This window comes from Numenius arquata, chromosome 3, assembly GCF_964106895.1.
Source record: "Numenius arquata chromosome 3, bNumArq3.hap1.1, whole genome shotgun sequence".
Lineage (NCBI taxonomy): Eukaryota > Metazoa > Chordata > Aves > Charadriiformes > Scolopacidae > Numenius > Numenius arquata.
The window spans coordinates 50248420-50269342 of record NC_133578.1 but is presented as its reverse complement, the minus strand read 5'-3'; the positions used below and the strand labels follow the sequence as shown (position 1 = coordinate 50269342).

General features: G+C 36.7%; 1 protein-coding gene across 1 annotated transcript in view; it reads left to right on the top strand.

Moving 5' to 3' along the window:
• MMP16 (matrix metallopeptidase 16) overlaps positions 1-11352 on the top strand; it is a 179920-nt gene extending 168568 nt beyond the window's left edge. Inside the window, exons 8-10 of the mRNA XM_074144867.1 lie at positions 294-444; positions 6074-6189; positions 10712-11352. Of these exons, the coding sequence (XP_074000968.1) occupies positions 294-444; positions 6074-6189; positions 10712-11046 (602 nt within the window). The 3' untranslated portion in view covers positions 11047-11352. The remainder of the gene's footprint in view (positions 1-293; positions 445-6073; positions 6190-10711) is intronic.
• Positions 11353-20923: the final 9571 nt, after the last annotated feature.

Below are 20923 nucleotides of genomic sequence, written 5' to 3'. Positions count from 1 at the left end.
ACAGAGCCTCTTGAGGTGACTTCATTTTCAGTCTGGGTTTGATCCTTGTATAGTTGGTATCAAAATATTCTTTGGGCTTATTGAATGAAAGGAGCTTTGTAAATGCAAGGTATTTGTAAGGCATATTTAATTTTGCATTATCTGCAGTGCTAGAACATTTTTCATTTCATTGTGTTTGGCAGAACCACTGTAACCCTTTAGGAGTTTTTCTTATTTCTTAGGAGTGTATTAATATTGAGAGTACTGAAGACTAACACACATATATGTATGTGTATATATGTGCTTTTGTACAGGTAACAAGTTCTGGGTTTTCAAGGACACTACTCTCCAGCCAGGTTATCCTCATGATTTGATAACACTTGGAAGTGGAATTCCTTCCCATGGCATTGATTCAGCAATTTGGTGGGAAGATGTTGGGAAAACCTACTTCTTCAAAGGAGATAGGTTAGTATAGGAATTCTACAAGGAAGCAATTTGGTGGATGTCGGCTAAGCATGTTAATCTTTTCCTCTATTTCTCAAAAGAAAAAGTCAAATCAATTCAACGGTTCATTTTCTGTGGATAACATTAACTCCTCCTGCATAGAGGGCCATGCTGTTTTCGCATTTCTTGTAATCTAAGTTGTATTTGTGTGAATATACTGAAATGAGTGTGTATATATATCTCCAGTGGAAAAGTTATGTTTCAGAAGTCAACAGGCAAGTCACAGCTGTGACAAAATTAAACTTAAATATTCAAGGCAATGTAGTTACGAACACTCTTAACCTGCTCCTTTTTATCCACATTTCTAAACCCAAACACATAAACAGGCAAGGCATGATCCAAAGATTTTTAAGGTCAGTGAAAATGACTTCTCTTCTACTATTTAAAAATGAGGTAAGAAAGGGAAATGACAGCTAAGCCAGGAAGCTAGAGAACAATCTGAGCAGTTCCCTAGGAATTATTTTAAAATAAATCTTACAGTTCCCTTCAAGAGGGACACTAATTTTTATGATTAATAAAGAACAGAAAAAAATTGTAAAATCTGAGCTATTTTCCAGTCCTGAAAGAGACTTGCACTAGTCACTTCATGTCTCTGTGTCTTCATTTACCTGTCTGTAAAAATATGGGAAAGAATATTTGTCTGCTTTATAGAGATGTCAAGAGAACTCTTTAATTTTTGAAACCCTGCAAGTTATCAGAATGATGGATTTTACAGGTTTTCAGGATATTACTATGTTTGTTGGTTGATGTATCACTGCGAAAATTCTGAGTGCTCAGAGACAAATTATTTATTAATAACTGTAATGTTTGTATTAGTATTATTAAAAGTATGATGACTGCTTTTGTTACTCTGTGGCACAGGATTCTGAGACGTTAGTAGTATTCATGGATCACTTAAGAAATTAATTTAATGCACATGATAGAATATGTTTTGCACACTACAGTTGATAATTTTTTAGCAGTACTATAATAGTGCACTACAGATTGCCACAACCAATTTTATTGATAAAGCTTTTTTTAAAAAAGTAAAAAATACTCCAGTGCCCATGATGAGGAAAGTAAATAACTAAGAAAAATTTTTTGGGGGTTTGAAAATTAAGTATCATCTCAAGCAGTCAATTTCCCCAGTGAAGAATAAAGGCACCTAAACAATTTCTTCCCATGGTTGAGTAGATTTTTTAAAAAATGTAACTTCATTTTCAGGTAATAATTTTACGCCTCAAGACTCCTGGGAAAGTATGTACAGGAGGAATCTTATGTCACCTGTACTTCCTTTAGGCTTTATTCAGCAGTGTCCTTTTATATTTCCATGAACAGGCAGTTACTTGTAGTCAAGACTTTCCTAAAACACTAGTGGTAATAACAGAAGACAAAAAGAACTATCAGAGAAAACATCTGTTGACAGAGAAGTTGCTGCTTAGAGCTAACAAGCACAATGAAACTCAGCAGGATGTAAATGCAATACAGTATGTTAGAAAAAGATCGAACAACGTGAACCTTGCAGAGATAATTGAGCTATTACAGGATATTGACCACCAGTGGGAATAAGCCCATATACCACTCAACTTCTCAATGTGTATTGTTTATATCACAATTTTTATTTAATGTAAAGCTAGAGTTGAATTCTCCTGCTGGTTTTAGTAGTATATGTAATTTTACTATAGGGGTGGATCTCCTCCTGAAGAAGGTATAATATAAATGTAGCTTTTGGTGGCAGGAGGTAGGAATGAAAGGGAACCAAAAAGTTACACCAGTGTCAAAATAAAAAGGTATGTTCCTCCTTATGTAACTCAAGGACCTGTATACTTACTTTGTTTTGATAGTAACCTATAGTTAAGGAGCTCAAGGGCAGAATCTATATAGAGTTAAATCACAGAATGATATGGAGTTGGAAGGGACCTCTGGAGATCATCTGGTCCAGCTCCCTGCCAAAGCAGGTCCACCCAGAGCAGGTTGCAGAGGAATGTGTCCAGGTGGGTTTTGAATGTCCCAGAACCGTAGTATACATAAAAAAGTTAGAGCAATAGAATACAATGAATCAAATATTGGCTATAAAATGAAAAAAAAAAATCACCAAAAACCTAAAAAAAACACCACAACAACAAAAAAATCCTAAGAAGATTTAAAAGTCCAAACAGTAAAAAGTATTGTAATACTCATCTGTCTAAAGCAATTAATCTACAGATCATTATTGTTAATATTTGAAATAATCCATTTAAACACTAAAAGATAATTCTTCCAAATAATTGTGTGAAAGCGAAAGAGGGGACAAAAGATGACTACATAAAGCATTTTGCCCTCTCTCATTCCTCTCCTACCAGAATTGAGTAGCGTAGGACAAGATGGATGAGTGGCGTTCCTCAGGGGTCAGTATTGGGACCGGTTCTGTTTAACATCTTTGTCATTGACATGGACAATGGGATTGAGTGCACCCTCAGCAAATTTGCAGAAGACACCAAGCTCTGTGGTGCAGTCGACAGGCTGGAGGGAAAGGATACAGTCCTGAGGGACCTGAGGGCTTGAGATTCGGAGTGCTTGAGAGGTGTGCCTGTGCGAACCTCATGAAGTTCAACAATGCCAAGTGCAAGGTCCTGTACGTGGGTTGGGGCAATTCCAAGAACAAATACAGGCTGAGCAAGCAATGGATTGAGAGCAGCCCTGAGGAGAAGGACTTGGGGGTGTTGATGTGAAGTTAAACATGAACCAGCAATGTGCACTTGCAGCATAGAAAGCCAGCCATATCCTGGGCTGCATCAAAAGAAGCGTGGCCGGTAGGTCAAGGGAGGTGATTCGGTCCCTCTACTCCATTCTGGTAAGACTCCACCTGGAGTACTGTGTCCAGCTCTGGAGCCCTCAGCACAGGAAAGACAAGGACCTGTTGCAGTGAGTCCAGAGGAGAGCCTCAAAGATGATCAGAGGGATGGAGCACCTCTCCTATGAGGACAGGATGAGAGAGTTGGGGTTGTTCAACATGGAGAAGAGAAGGCCCTGGGACACATTATAGCAGCCTTCCAATGCTGAAAGGGGGCCTACAGGAAAGATGGGGAGGGACTCTTTATCAGGGAGTGTAGTGATAAGATGAAGAGTAATGGTTTTAAACTGAAAGAGGGCAGAAGGTATTTTTTACTGCAAGGGTGGTGAGACACTGGAAAAAGTTGCCAGGGAAGCTGTGGATGCCCCATCCCTGGGAGTGTTCAAGGCCAGGCTGGATGGGGCTTTGGGCAACCTGGTCTAGTGGGAGGTGTCCCTGCAAGGGGTTTGGAACTAGATGATCTTTAAGGTCCCTTCCAATCCAAACCATTCTATGATTGTAAGATGATAATGGTTTTGCTGCATTTCTTGACACATGGCCTTGTTTATGGCCTTGTCTGGTGTTGCTGGTTTTTGTACTTTAGAGTTTAAATGAATTTTTTTTTTATTTCATAAAGCTTAGTCATCCAATAGTTTAGAGTAGGATTAAGTAAATAGGATTAGAAACAGGAAAGAACATATTTTAGCCAATATTTTCAAAAATCCCTTTTTTAAAGAAATAAAGTGCATTTTCATTTATTTTGTCTCTGTTATTTTATCAGTCATTGACATACTGTAACACAATTTATATAGTTTGTAAAGCTTAAATCACTCAAATCATCACTGAGGAGTCAGCTTGTGAACATTTGGCATGCCAAGGAGAATCAGGACTAAGCTTTTCCTTACTTGTAGATGTGCTCATTATTCCAGCACCGATTGCTGAGATAGTATCATGATCAGTCTTTCCATTATAGGATTTCTCATCAATGCTGAAAAAACAACAGTTTTGGGACTTTTGAGCGTGCACTGGGTGTGTCATCAAAGACTTGTTTTTTAATAACAATGTATATTTTTTAAAGTCCTGTAAGATTGTCTATTTCCATCATGCAGCCTAGTCGAAAAACACAGAGGTTAGCAAAATAAGAAGCTCAAAAAGGCTCAAAAAGGAAAAGGAGTAGAAGTACACAGGAAGGAAATAGGTTCTGGGAAAGAGGGCTAGAGGAAAAGGTGAGATGGTTGATAAAGTAGAAATGCAGATAAAATTGGAGACTAGAAAACAGAATATTAAGCTCAGTAAAAAGTGGGAATAAAGAAGCAGAGAGAAAGAGAGAACAGGCAAATGTGAAAAGAGAAAATGCAAACTAACGATGAAGAAACACATAGTCAAATGGTGAGCAAGCACTGCAATAGTACTGATGTCAGAGCTTTGTTTACTGCTTCTACATGTTGTTTCTTTCTCCATGTAAAAGATTGCAAACTCCGAAAGATGTTACATTTCAAAATAAAGAGCATTGCTTTGTTGGCTGGTTACTGATGCAGATGTGAGTAGATTAAGAAATCAGGCTATAAAAATAATTCATGTATAAGAAAGAAAAAATAAATACAAATGTTTTTTAATGTAACTTGCCAATTCTTAACCCACTTGAAATCTGCCACCTTTTAATTTCATTGGAAGTTTAAAGCCAGATAAATGCCCCACAGGGAGAAATGCAGAGAAGTTTAGACCATTTTGTTTTTAAAAAAGATTAAGATGTGAATTGATTAGAGTGTCTAAGTATCTTTGCAGGGACAAAATATCATCCACTTAAGGACTCTTTAATCTATCAGGAATGTGCATAACAAGGATTTCTAAAAGCTGAAGTCAAATACATTCAAATTAGAAAAAGGGTCAAGTTTTTAGCAGTGATCAGATTATCAATGAGAGTGATATATTCTCAGGCTCTTGATGTCCTGAAATGGTGAGTGGCTGTCTTTTTATATAATGTTTCACATGAATAAAACTGATTTTGAAAAAAAAATCTCCAAGAAAACTAGGCTCTAAATTGGTGTGCTTTAAATTAGCGGAGCCGGTCAAAATATTAAATGACCCACTCAAATATTATATCAAGATACACAAGGATACTAGAGATACTCTATGTTAATTCTTAGAACTAGTTTATAATAAACAGCAATTTAGCCAGCTGCATAAGGACAAAGAAATTATCAACATTATCTGTTAAGTGTAAATAAAATCACAAGTGTAAATACTTCTTACATGTTCAGGTTGCCTAGAATTTAAATTTGAGAAGGGCTGGCTGGCAAAAAAGCACAAAACCAGGTTGAGTTTTGTATTACACTGTATGTCTTTAGTGATAATGAAAAGCTACTGTAATGCATACATATAAAGAGTTACATTAAGATTGCTGGGAGTATTTTAATCTGAATCTACTGTCTTTTTCATGATTAAAATGTTATCTAAACATTAATGTATCTTTTTTGCATATGCTGCATCTCTCTGTGTCACTGTGCAGAAGTCCTAGACATCAGAATTGCTGAGATTGTAAGTGAGATGCATGCCGGTTTAGTCATCAAAGTGCAAAAATCTTTTATCTTCTTTCCGCTTACATGAAACGGTTGTCCAGTCAGCAAAAAGATTTCTTTGTAATCTGATGGTATGTTCAAAGAAAAAAGTCAAGTATTCCGATTTTTGGGTAATGAATGTAGCAAATGTTAGAAGGAAAAAAAATGTGTAGTTACTCATCTGCTTTCTTGTAAATGCTTTTTTTTTTTTTTTTTTTTGTCCTTTAAAAAAATATTCCAGGTACTGGAGGTACAGTGAAGAAATGAGATCCATGGACCCTGGTTATCCTAAACCAATCACAATTTGGAAAGGTATCCCAGAATCTCCTCAGGGAGCCTTTGTCCACAAAGAAAATGGTATGCAAATACATCCCTTTTTTAATTATTTACTAACACTCTTATTGTAAGATAGAGTAGTAGAGGGGTGATAGACTATTCAGGTTAAGTAGTGAAGGAATTCTTGATTTATGAACAGAATATTTCCTGCTGTAGAACTTGCTGTTGTGAAAATGGCTGTTTGTTTGCACATCATTTAACACAATGGAGAAAAATCTTTCAAATTTAGTATCATAAACTTTAATCTCCTTTTTTTCCCTGTGTCTTAATTCCCTTAATTATTTTTTGTTCTCTGCTGAATTATGGTACCTCTTAAAACAAGCTTCCTAAACAAAGAATATCTCTTTCTGAATTGTCAAGATGTTGGCTGTTGTTTAAACAGCTTAGAAGGTATTACTTGCATTCTGAACAACTAGAAAAGGGAAGCAAAATCTTTAAGCAGAAATATCCCTGGGAATCTATGTAAATCAAAGATGTCATAAGCTCAAGATGTAGAAATGCAGATCAGAGGGATGTTAGTATGAAGTGCTATTACCTGTATCAAGACGCATAATCACATGGAGGAGGCTAGAATCTCAGCTGGCCATACCTCCAAGTGAATGAGAGCAGCCAAAATCTCCTCCATCTTAAGAGAATTCAGTGCTACCCAGGGGCTGCTGGCTGGCTGCCAGCAGAGCCCTCAGTTGCACAGAGCTTAGATCCCTTTGACGGGAATAAAAATATGTATTTATCGTCGCTTACCATTGTGTTGATAAGTGTGTGAATTGTGTGGCGTTTGTGATTTATTTATTAGTTGAAGTTTATTCTGTTTGCCTCACAGACAGCACATGTATATATTGCTATATTATTTTAATTTCATTTCAATAAGCAGATAAAAATATTTATTTCCTTGTATAAACCATTTCAGGCTCCTATTTCAACCTCTGACTCAATTAAGTAATTTACAATGGAAATATTTGGTTGTTTTGGTTTTTGGTTTTTTTTTTTTTCATAAATATGTTTAATTGCTTCCTTGCTTTGTCTCTGTTTTACCCAAAAGCAGAAATGCTCTCTGGATTCTGGCCTTTTGGCTGGACTGGATTTTTGTGTGTTGTTTTTATTTGTTTTGTTTTTAACTGGAAAGTAGGTCAGTCAAGATAATATTCTGCATACATCACACAATAACTAACTGTTTGTAAATAAACATATATGTGGAAATGGGCACAAACATTACGTATGCACAGACAAACATAATGGATATAACCTCTGCTTTCTTCCCTTCATTACTTTTTAAGCATATTTTTAAAGATTCATATCCAAAAGGAATTGAACACACACATATATGTATGTATGAGTGGGTTAGGGGTTTTTTCTTACCTTGACTGCTTTCCCCATACTAAGTTTTCTGTACTAAGCTCAGGTACATGTGTCTGTCATTACAAGTGGAAATCATCTTACTGTAACACTCAGACCAGTGGATTTGAAAGTACTGCAGAGGCAAGAAAGACTCTTTGTTACATCAAAGCCACTTCTCTTTTTTACCCCAGCGGCTTTGATAGTCTTCTGACTCAATGAGGAGGGTGGTGAAACATGCTGTGAGAGGGGAAGGGAAATAGGGCATTTTTGGGCTTCTCAGAAAGCCTAAAAGGGCCCCAGGGCAGAAAGAGGGACTGAAAATGACACCATAAAGTTCCCAAGAAGACCACTAAGACATTTTCCCTGAAATCAAGAAGACAAACCTCTTAAGAAACAGTTCACAACTCCACTCTTATTTGTACAAGGAGAGAAAGAAACAAAAGCAGATGGAAGTAAGGAGTACCACAGATTAGTTGGAAATAAGTTGATTACATTTTGCCTGAAACTGTTTTCCTTTCTTTGGGAAGAAGCAGAGTTGACAAGGAAGTTTTACTACATAGCTTTAGAAGGGAACATCTGAAAGCACGTCTTCCAGTAAATCCATTTAATTTTAAAGAACACTTTTTTTCCTTTCCCTTGTCTTTCTATTGCATAAACCATGCAAATGAACACCTGCAGTAAGTCTGATCATAAAGGGGTTTCCTTGACTGTCTACAAAAATTGTGGGTAACCTTGCAGTAAGAGGCTTGGGAAAAGTGAGAAAAAACAATTTCCTAATTTATTCAGCATCCTGACTCAGTGTCCTAGAAGCTTGGCAGGGTACAGGTAACAACTTTGAAACTCTTCCTGCTACTTCCCATGTTGGGATTTGCTTTCTAACACTGTGGTAGAAACTCTTAGGAGGAGATGAAGAAGAAATTTCCTTTCTGCTGCTCCATGGAATCTGAGATCACACAAAGTTCTCCAGATTCGAGAAATCTTTCTGCTTTGAGAGCACTATAGAAAATTTCACCTCCCATCTAGAAATTCTGCTAAAGTGGATGGTAGGTCAATTTTTAGAGAGAAGAAAGAGAAAATGTCATCTACTTTATTAGCCCATTGAGCTTTTTTTTGCCTTATGCTTAGTACCACCCCAAATTTGAGTTTCTATCTGACACGTTAGTGATTGCTAAGCCCTTCCATGCTGTTTGGGTCAGGCAATGCGCTCACTACTCTCAGTGACTAGCACATGGAAATTTGAAAGGAGCAGCTCCCAAAGCGGGCTCAACAAGACGGGCAGATTAGATGAAATAACTTTCAACAGTTGTGTGAAGCCACTTGTTCTGCCATGAGAAGCAGTAAAACTACTCAGTCTCTTAGAATTACCCTTCTCTGCTGGTAACTTCCATCCTTCAGCTATTACTGACTGTTATCCTGGCTTCTGCCTCAGCAAAATGACAGAAATGTTTAAACTACCCTCACAGTTTTCCAGTGGAAAATATGCTCTAATTGAAGAATCTTTACGGACCTTAGGAGTTGGCAATTCCTTTGGTGCTTTGATTTTAACAGTTTTAGTTTGATATTTCAGTGTCTAATAACTATCAATACTATATGCACCCCGGATGTATACATATGCATATTCTGTATATATGCAAGAATACAGATTTAGAGATGTCATATCTGTATATGGTCCCTATGTATGTATTAGAATATTGATAGAGATAATATATATCACATTTCAGCACTTGAAATATTTATCCAGGGCCAGTCTGCATAGTGCTTTCCTACATACATGTTATTATATGAAATACAAAGATAGGGTAACATGTGGCTCAAAATACTGAAATTTTTCATTTGATAATATTCTTTATTTAAACTTCAAATTGCTTTAAGGAACCTTATATATGCTAAAATTTTAAAACTTCATTATATTTAAAGAATTACAGTCCTCTTCTTTGATTTGTTCCAATCAGAATAGAAGGCATTTTGTGAACAAGCCTCCTAACTACTGTTTTTATATAGACCAGCGCTTTTCTTTTCATTTTTCGTTTAACCAGTAGTAGACTTTTCTATAGATACGCTAACTCAGATAATAAAACTGCAAGAGATTAAGGAATGGAAAATGGCTAGGGAAGCCATTAAAATTACATAAATAGCTAATGTAGAAGAATGTTCAAATATTCTAAATATTCTGAAAAGTGGCAGTGGATGATGAAGGTTTTTTTACAGTTTAAGCTGCAAAATATGCTATCAAGTCATTTATTTTTAGAACTGAAAGAAACTAACTGCTGTTTGAGTAGGTGATTACTTATATTATCTCCAGATAGCCAATTACCGATCCTTTCAGGAAGCATTGTTAAAACGACAAATAGTGCCCAATCTTTGTTAGTATTCTTGGTGGCCTTTAGTACTGCAGGAAATACGCTGAGGTCTATAAAGTGAAGATAAGGAAATACTCAGCTCTTTGCATTCAGTTCATAAACAGTAGGAGGAAGTTCACCCATCCTGAAGGTTTCTTTCTTGCCAGATCAAAGCCATTTTTCAGCTGGGATAATAAAGTAATGTAGATTTTTGGCAAGGAGTCAGGTTTTTGTTTTGTTTTGTTTTGTTTTTTATTTAGGCATGTTTAGTTATAACATTGGATTGCGCCTGAAAAAATCAAATGACGGCTCTTTGCAGAAAACTTAAATCTGGTTACACCTGTTTTCTTTTGGCAAAGCTGCTATTATTTCATCCAGTTTCCTTCTAAAGTACAGCAGTAGGCTATGTGACATCAAAGAAGGTCGATTCTCATTTCTGGCTAGCATAGCATTGCAATTTGTTTCAGAAGACTTCCCATGTTGAAGAGGAACTTTAGTGATGCTTTAAAGTCATGGCCCTGAGGATTCCAACCCTGGCTAGGTTTTCAGTGAATGAACAAATCGGCTGGACTCTGGCCTGTCAAAGATCACATACACTGGAATTCCTTTAATTTTTGATAACAATGGAAGAAAATAAAATCCCAGTTTATTGAATTAAAAAAACCCATCCTGATGTTATGTTTTCTAGAAACAGTAAAGACAAGACATTTGTAATGAAGATTTGGAAGGCCTATAACTGAAGTCTACTCCTTACACCTTTTTAATTTTTTAATTACAAAATAATTTGATGCCAGTAGTTTCGCTCATGGTATGTTGATGATGTGATTTGATCCGATATGACCATGAATAATTGCAATTTTCTTCCTCAGGCTTCACATATTTCTACAAAGGAAAAGAGTACTGGAAATTCAATAACCAGATGCTCAGGGTGGAACCTGGATATCCCAGATCCATCCTCAAGGATTTTATGGGTTGTGATGGACCAACAGATCGAGATAAAGACCGACACAGCCCTCAAGATGACGTCGACATTGTCATCAAACTGGACAACACAGCCAGCACTGTGAAAGCCATAGCCATCGTCATTCCCTGCATCCTGGCCTTGTGCCTCCTTGTCTTGGTTTACACTGTGTTCCAGTTCAAAAGGAAAGGAACACCCCGCCACATACTGTACTGCAAACGCTCTATGCAAGAGTGGGTGTGATGTAGGGTTTTGGTTTTTTTTCTTTCCCTCCCAGGAGTTTGTGGTAACTTGAGATTCAACACAAGAGCTGTTATGCAGTTTCCTAGCTAGGAGCGGGCATCTGTCAGTCTGAAACAAAGCTGATCTTTAAAACCCAGAGGGTTGCCTGTCCTGCGCATGAGTGGCGATTCGCTCAGCTGGGAAGCTTCCATGATACACAGTATCTGCTGTTTCTTCAGTCCTTTGTCTTTCTTTGTCATTCGATTCTAGGCCTTTCCTCTGCACGTTCAATGCCCTACAAACTATCAGGATTAACTAATGAAGAGGAAAAAAAAAAAAAAAAATCTCCATGTTTCTACATTTTTTCCCTTAAGGCCTGTTCCCCTTTGAAAAATTTTTTGCTGAAAGTAAATTTTTTTAGAAAAACACAACAACCCACAATGGAACTTTCAGGAAAGTGAGAAGACCCAAAACAGCTTTGTCTCCAAAGAGGATTGCTTTCTGTCTGCTATGGATAAAGTCCTATACTCCTACTTCCAGTTTTGTCAGGTGGGAGACTCGGATGACATGCAGGACTTCAGACTGTTCGGACAGCCATTTTCCAACAAACAAGGGGCCAAAATATCTGCAATATAGTAACAGCCTTAATAATACATTCATTTTGTGTTTTTTACAGCTGCTCTGGGCTATGTCCTCAATGTTTTAAACTCATTTATATTCATTACTATATTCAAGCAGAACCTTTTTATTGGTTTGTTTTATTTTTGGTTGGTTTTCCTGCATAATCTTTCCCAAGCTGTACCAAGCCAACTGCCCCAGGCCTCTCACAGGTCTGTCAGGAGCACTCATTCCAGAGCATGGTAAAAAGCAGTGTGTCTCTGAAGTGGATTTCGATGAAATAAAGCAACAGTCATGCTACAGAGAAACTCGACGCTGGTATTACATTGGTGGTGTAACCCTTTGAGAACTATTGCATCCATTTTCAGAGTCTGGTGGATGTTAACCTTGGTTATCATTAAATTATAGGATTGTCTTTGGGTAATACAGGTTTTAAAAGAAAATCAGTTTTTCAAAACAGATTTCCTGTGACTGCAAGTGAGTGTTTTTAATTATTTGCATTATTGATAGAAAACCATTTGTAACATAAACAGAAAACAAAATATATTTGCCAGCTACTTTCTGGTTAAAGGAACCAAACCTATTTTAATAACTTCTACCACTTACCAAGACTTTTTCTGAATGGGCGACAGTTTTATAGCTTAAGGCCTTTTAACTTAAGCATCTTGAATTTCTCTTTTAAACTATGTTGCATGATAATTCAATTTGCCTCTGCAGAGGTAAGAGTTACAGTTTCAAAGGAAAGCTAAAAAGATGACTCTGATATTGCATGAGTATCCTCTGGTGTGTTACCCCTTTGCATGTTCACCATAGTTCTCAAAGGGTTAGTCAAATTTCTGGCCTTCCGCCAAACGTGGCGTCACTGACAGAACCAAGGGACCACCAAAGCGTTTTGTCATTCTGTGTACTTTGTGCTAACAGCAGTATTGTCATTTTCATGTGACCTGCAGAGCAGGTTTGTATCAATATTTTTTTCCTAGAGAAAAGTCAGCAACTGACAGACCTCTTTATTGATTTTAGGAGCTGCTTCTTGCAGTGATAGGCTTTACAGTCACTGGGCTGTGAACTTATTAAAGATGGTCAGAATGATGCACCCCAAAAGTCAGACCCCTGGTTTTTTATGAAAGCCAGGATTTGAGGGGAGTAGCTTTTGCAACAATGAACAGCTTGCCTTGAACTTGATTATTGACTGTCATTACCAAGTTAAACATTGTCTTCTGTGAACAGCTTCACTGTCTGAATTTCCTTAAAGTGTACTGTCCTATGTCTTTGATCTTTGACCTTTAACTTACAAACTGGCACAAACTGAAGGGAATCTGGTGTTGCTAATGAACTAAGATGAGTTTTGTTTCTTAAAAGGCCTGATATACATTATCTAAAATTTGAGAAAAAAAATGTTGAAGTGTTTTCATTGAAAAGAACTGACATAAACTAAAATATTTATGATAGATCTGTAGAAGGGTATTTTGCTATGTATACATGCACACTCTAAAAATGAACTACAGTAGAAGTTAATTTTTATTTAACTTGAATACAATTTTCAGTATAAAATTATCATTTCTACAGATAGCTAGTTGTTAATGAAAAGGTTATAGGAAAGTATTAAAATACTTGAAATGGCCAGTATTGGCTTTTACATAAAATGAGACTTTTATACTACATTCAACCAATTTCTTACTGGTTTCTTAATCCACACAACTGGATCACTTTTTAGAGAGTGTAGGTATATATGCATATATATTATGGTTATTATTATTTTGGTAATGGATAGCTTGACTGCCTTGAATTTATATTTATATTGAGCATAGCATGAAAAATAGTATGCCTTTTTGTTCAATTACATGATTTTATATTGATTTGAGGACTTATTTTATGAACATATGTGGCATGCTATAAAGCATTGCAAAATTATTTCTTAGAGCATAAACAGATATGCATATGTACAGCTAACAAAAATGAAGATTAGAAAAAGATATAGTTTTACAACAAATATGCAATGCAGATGGCATTTTGGAGATGTTTTGTAGAGGTACTGCATACAGTAGGTTAGAAGTGCACCAGTATCAGCCCATAGCATTATTTAGTAAATCCAATTCAATTGTTGCTGAAAATATAGATTGACAGTTCAGTAACATAGGATATTTACTGCACATCAGCTCATTTGGTGAATTCGGAGTTCTATGCCTGTTTGTCATATATATTAAAATGTGTGTGTGTTTGTATACTTATAAATGCACACAAACACACACATACACGTACATGCATATTTTAATCCATGGAGAGACTTTTATTGTCAACAAACTACTATAACTTACATTCTGCTACAGACAGAACAAAGTGATTCATGTTGCTGTTCCAATTATGTCCCTTGGATAGTTGGTGGAAAATACTGACAGCACTACGTATTCTGCATTTGGTTTTCCTCTGCGATAGGAGAACTCATTTTATATTATCTTTAAGTCAGAAAAGCATCTCATCTGGTTTTTGATTCACTTGAAAATTTCACTTCAATTTTGAAATATCTTTCATGGCAGCTTTAACTTTCTGTGCAACTGTTTCCCTGACAGTAATGAAGTGCTGAGCATGTTGACTGTTGTTCTTTGATAAGGTAACAAAAATGTTTGTATTTGGAGAATTTAACTTTAATTATGCAGGAAGGTAAGTGTGATAAGTCTAGTGCTTGGTATATGGTATACATCATAGATACATGAATACATGATAAGTTGATTGTTTAATCTATTTTCTTTTACTTAAAAGTGCATATATATATTATATACAGAGAGAGGGAGAAAATATAATGTTATATTGGCATGTTAATGTCATGCAGAGCAAGATTGTGTCGGCATTTCTATTACATACTCCTATTTTCAGTAGGTTATATGAGTCATAAAGGTTTGCTTTAAGTAAAAGATGTAGGAGCAATTGTGTTCACTCTAATTCCCAAATACATACTGGCTAGTTTCAAATTATAGGAGTAAATTAGTGATGTTGCGTGATCTAGTTTTGAACTCCAACAAGTAAAAGTTCTAAGACAATGTTATTTTTTGAACAGTTGTTTTTCTACCAGGGCCTATAATTATGAGAATTAAGAAAAAACAATTTGAAAATATTTTCAGTTCTGCGATCTGGGTTCCTGCTCATGTGCCGTAACTTTTTTCATAAAGTTTTTAATAAACATTTCCATATTGCTATTGTCATGATCTGTACTGTGAAACAATACAAAACTGAATATGCATTGTGTTAATCAGTTACAGTCTATCAAGCTGACTATACAGGGTCGTGTATCTTTAGAGTACTATGGTCTGTATGATGCACCAGGCCAGAGTAGATGATGGCAGTGTTTCCTCCAGCATTTTAATGTATAAACCTATGAAAAGGTTATTGACTGTAGACAAAAATGAATTTTTATCAAAAAAAAATTTAAAAGCTATGTAACTGTATATTTACTGGATAGGCTGGGATGGAGAGACTCAAATGGCTCCAAAGGAGCCCTTTCAAGTCTCCAGAATAAATGTAACACATATTTTATATCTTCCTATGAACTTTTGTTCTTTTTCTTCTTTCAAAGTGGGGCAAAGGGAGGGTATAATTAAAGAAAAAGATTTTTTTAAGGCTAATTTTGCGAATGAAAATAAGAGAAGCTAATAGATTCAAACATAAGGGGCAGACTTACACTTTTTCTTAGAAGTGTACTTCACCTCCCCAGTTGTTTGGTCAAGACTCCAGTGCCATTAGCACTGTGGGTTAAGAACAAAGAGTAAGGCTTAATTTTTGAATTTTCAACTTTTTCGGGGGGTCTTACTTCACAATCTTAATGTCAGTTAAATGTAGCTTTTGGTACCAAATTATATAGAATCAAATTCTAGCTTGTTGGTTAGAAAAAAAGTGCGTAGAATAGAAAGTAGGTCTGCCTATAAGCAATGGAAGCGTTACATTCCTATTCTAGTTTTTTGCATTTGAACTGTCGCTAGGGCAAACCTTAAAAAAGACACATAGCAAACTGAACAGTGAATGTTCCAGGCACTGCATTTTTTAAGAAAGTAGAAATGCAAGCTACCACACCATTAGCAGCCTAAATTGGAGATAGCACAAGATGACTGGGCTGAGCAGCAAGAATATGACTGCAGGGGCTTGCTCTGTCCTGGCTCCCCTATCTTTTCACAACATAGCCTAAGTTTTATCACCAATTGCAAAGGTGGAGGAAGTCCTGCACCGTGGCAGTAGGAGATGTGAAGCAGCCATTACAGAACAATAGCTCCCTGTCGCCTTTTGTTGTTGTCAAGACTGTCTTTGGACAGCTCTATTTCCAGAAGCGTAAATAGTTGACTGCAGCCCTATGAGCCATAAGGAAAATCATTATTATCAGTGGAAGGAACAAATGTCACTGGCCACTTAGGTGTTCAGCTATGCTGTAAATCAAATAATATTGTGTGGGAGCTGAGGAACAGATAACTTGTTATTGCATACAATGGGGTAGCCAGGACTGATACACCAGCCGTGTAATGTTAGGCGTACTTCCTTAGCTCACGCTACACAGACTGCAGATAAACAGAGTGGTTCACATAAGATCAGTTAAACATATGTCAGTTACAAAATCAGGTGTAAATGAACCCTATGCTCATGAAATTAATCTCCGATTTATGCGTGTAAATCGATGGATTGTCTGCCACTGGTCTCATGAAAAAATGTAATGTGTGAGTCAAATCCATCTAACTCATTCTTGTGACTTGCCATCTGAGATGTCAGAGGCTGATAGAAAAAGACATTGTCATCAGTGCCATCTATGCTGAAAATGTCTGGTAAGCATCAAAAGCATACCATCACTTATTGCAGACTGGCTCCATTTGATGCTTGATCTAAGGTAGCCTCTAATGTTAGGCAGCATAGATTCTGTATGATGTGGCATTATTTGATGTATGTATGTAACTAGGGAAGCCCAGTGATAATCCGGATATCATATTTTGAAGGATTATTGGTATGTGGCCGCAGCAGGGATCTGTTCCTAAAAGCAAAATGTATTTCAAAGAAGCGTGTACACAGCATTAAACACACGCATCATAAACAGGTCTTGTTTCCCAGTATACATAAACTTTAGCATATCATCTACAAATTATAGTCAGTTTATTAACATTTGCAGTTACAGCTGCCCATTATGTCTTTGAGATATGACATTCTGTGAGAGGTGTACATAAAGTATGTCTGCCTTGTGGAGATAGCCTTAAGTACTGCTCTTGTCTGCCTGCAGTATAGATGAAATAGATTTTAGAGGCAGAGAAGACATAAATGAAGAAATGCTGATGTAAACTAGCATGCTAAAGACAATTTTCTACATTTGGATGGGCACGCAGCATAGTGCTACTTGCTGTCACAGTAAAACTACATAAACAGTAATCATTACACGTCAGCCATTTACTATGGCACAAAGCTTTCCAGTCACACCGTTTAGTTTCTTCTGCTTCTGTAGAAAGACATCATCCACAGATGATAATTCTAATAGCCACCCCATAAACCAAAGTTTTCTGTTTAGTTAATAGTAAATTGTACCCGACTAAATTGTATCACATCCTTTTTACAACTACAACCTTAATCTCCTTGGCAAACTATTGGCATATCTTAATTCATAGTCTTTCATGCCCATTATTTTTTTTGTTGCTGTTGCAGTAAAATATATACTGGACATTCTCTCCATCTTGCCATCTGGCACTAAGACATGGAATAATCACTTTCGTGCTGTGCCATGCATGTGTCCTGGATCATCCATTTCCCATCCATCATTCTGGGAACTGGCTTTCTGGGAAGTGGGATTAGCAACAGAAGGCTGGGGTAAAATAACTTCCTAAAGTACCTGGTTAGGCCTTAACAATGTGACAACAGAGTTTGAAGAGTTTTCAGTGAAGCATTATACTACTTACCCACTGGCAACGGAACAGCGTAACTCTGCCAATCAGTGCCTGCACAGATGGGTTCACCACTTGCAAATAGTGCGTTAAGTCAGAAAGCAATGTTTCTAATCCCGATTTCCATCCTGATGTGTTGGCATAGTTTAACACCCGGTCTACACAAATATTCATAGTTTACATGGCTGTACATAAGATCATCTGCCTTGTGGAAGCTGAGAGTGGTTAGGGTCAGGAGGCAATCAGTGCTAACTCGTTTGTAAGGTGTGAACAAACTTTGGTACCCTTACTATCATTTTACAACCTCAAAGAAAAGAAAGTAGGTTTTTCCTACTGATGGTTTATAATACTGTGTCAGTGTTCACAATTACATGATATTTTATATATATATCTCAAAAAGTACTATTGTACAACTGATATCTTTCAGTTGAAATGCACAGCCCCATATTTAGGCATACAATGAATCTAAACAGAGGTGCACACACTGTGTATGCTATGCTTGGCTATTGCCACAAAATTGTTGAGTGCTCACATATTGATCATCTTCATATCTTATGGGAGCACCATGTTGAAATCAGTTCCGAGCAGTTTGTCTGCTTGGATATATGTAGAGTTATCTAAGTAAGAAAATGTACATGTGTTAGGAAAACATGTATTCAGAAGACATTGCCAGCAACCTACAGCGCTGTTTTAAATGATCATGACAACTACAATTCATACCTGTAAGGCATAGCTGTGGCTTGTATTTACATGGTTGTGTTTTACCTCTTATGATAAAGCTCTATGAACTCTGGCCATGCATCACAAGGTAGATAAAAACTATTACAAAAAAAATCTTTCAGTATGGCCATTGTCAATACTCACACAGCTCACAGAAATACCTGAGATTGTTACCCCCAAGAAAATACAGTCTTGAATAAGAATCCAGAATTGAAGGAATGTGCGATGATGCAGATAATCTATTCCCAGCTCTTACTCTATGTAATGCATTTGGTAAAGTATTGTCAACTAAGCATATCTAACTAACATCCATCTTTACTGTGTTTCCAATACCATGCAGGCATCTCTTGTCTATCCATGCACAGTACTCTCTTGTAATGTTCATGTTTCAACCAGTTTGCAAACAATTTTATAGGTTAGATGAAGGATTACGATCCCCCCTTCTCATTGTCCAAGATACACAGGTCATCATCTGCTATGAATGTTCATTCCTTTGAAGGTGGTACTCTTTGGATCACAGAGATGAAAAATACAGATTTAAAGGAATGCCCTATTGAAATCTTTCTCAGAGGAAAATTACATTAGTCATGAACTTCCTTTCTACAACTTCTTGAGTCCACAGGAAAGCCAAGTCAAGTCTTTTGGTCAAAGACTGCAGACAGACACAGAAAAAGCAGCATAAGAACATTTGCATTTTTATTTCCAGAAGAATGTCAGAAAAACAATGAGAACATTTTGTTTTATAATTGCAAATACAAACCCAGTTTGTCGGAAAGGGAAGGAGCCAAGGACAATTGACACCACTAAAATTGCATTTAACTGTGATGTAATAGAAGAGAAGAGATATTATCAGCAAGTTTGCGATAGCTTTGAAAGTATTATTGGTCTCCAACAGCAAGGATACCTGATAGGCTGTAGAAATTGAATTCTGAATTTGGTGTCATAATGCACCAGAGAGCAGTCAGTCAAAAGGCTCCTCAGTACAGTTACTCTAAACCTGACTACAAACATATAGAGAGAGCACCTTATTTATCTGCTGCAATCAAAAATCTTTTAAGACAGATTTAGTCAAATTAACATCAGCCTGAATCTATGTGCAAAAACTTGTCACAGTGAAATGTTCTTATGTTTGTTTTCAGAAATTAAATCCAAGAGATTATTTATCATTTGAAGAACTCCACTGGATGAAATACTGAAGGACAAAGCAGCCTTTACCTCTATTAGTCTATATTACAGCCATGTATCTTTATCTCCATGATATCTCAGTCCTGAGGTATTTGTTATAATAGAAATACATTTATGACCTTTGAATGGATGATCTATTGCTATTTCTTTATGTAAATTGATCAATAAGATCAAACTTCTGATTCCCCTCCACCCTTTTTTTTCACTGTGCCCTGACATACTTCCTGACTAATTAAGGCAATATTTAATTTTATATACTCTTGATAGACAGGTGAGAAATGATCTGTTCACTATACAGAGGAAATAAGAAAATACAATTTTGTTGTCTCTCTATCTCATTTAATCAAACACAATTTTCTACAGTCTTTCACAAGGAAATGCAGCTTTTTGTGTCTAGAGTGAAGAGGTAGTACCTTCTCAAAAACCCCTGTGAACATTTGAGGAACCTGATGAATACCTTTCACTAAATCTTGTTCATTGTCCAGTACCCCAACACTGAGCTCCAAGTTACTCACTTCAGATTATTGAAGTCTCTGCCGTCAGCTGACACTGCCATCCTTTAAGTCTTCTATGAAAATGAAGCGGTACAGCCAGCACTGACCATCGTGGACTCCTTACTTGCATCTTGTGGCTACTTGCCTGACCACATGTAAAATAGTGTAACAGCATAGACCTATAATTTCTGATGCCAGTCATTGCATACCATTTGCATGCATGGTTTATGCCATCTGTGAGAGGTGAGCAGTCTAGAAAGCTGCATTTCAAAAATGTTTGTATTATTCCCAGTGGTTCCAAGTTCTCTTTAAACTTGTCTCTTTCTCCTTTGCATTCTGATGCCTATAATCTGCCATGGATATTCAGACAATAATTATATGGCCGGACTCCTTCCTCTACCACATGTCAGTCCATACACATATGTCATCTACCATTACATTACTGCTGTAGCATAATACACTAGCCCTGTTGCATGGCAGAATGCTTTGCTATTATGCATTGTTTTCTGATTGATCCTAGTTTTTAGGTATCATAAATGACATTCATGAAGAGCTCTCTCTGACATCTGCTACTGTAGTCTGGGAATTGGATTCATTGCATGGTTTAGTCACAGCTTGCAGATAAAGATGCAGGTGTTTGACTTCTACAAGGTTTATTGTATGTGATAAGTGTTCCTATATGATCAGAAGCTGTTTGAAAGAGGTGATGTCTGCTCCTTGCCAGTCCTGTGGTTAGTATTGTTAGCAGTTAAAGCATGTACAGCCGGTTTGTCAGTGTATAGTCAATCAGAGTTTGATATGGATATATACAAGAGGGGTACATTGTTTTCCATGATTCATACACGTTCTTGTTTCTCTTACTTTCTGAATAACAGGCACCTTGCTTTCCCTCCAAGTGCTGTACTTTTGTATTTACCAGAACCTGATTTCTTCCTTAGTTCTGCCTGTTGGGTCTTATTTCAGCAGCTGATTCCATTTTCCATC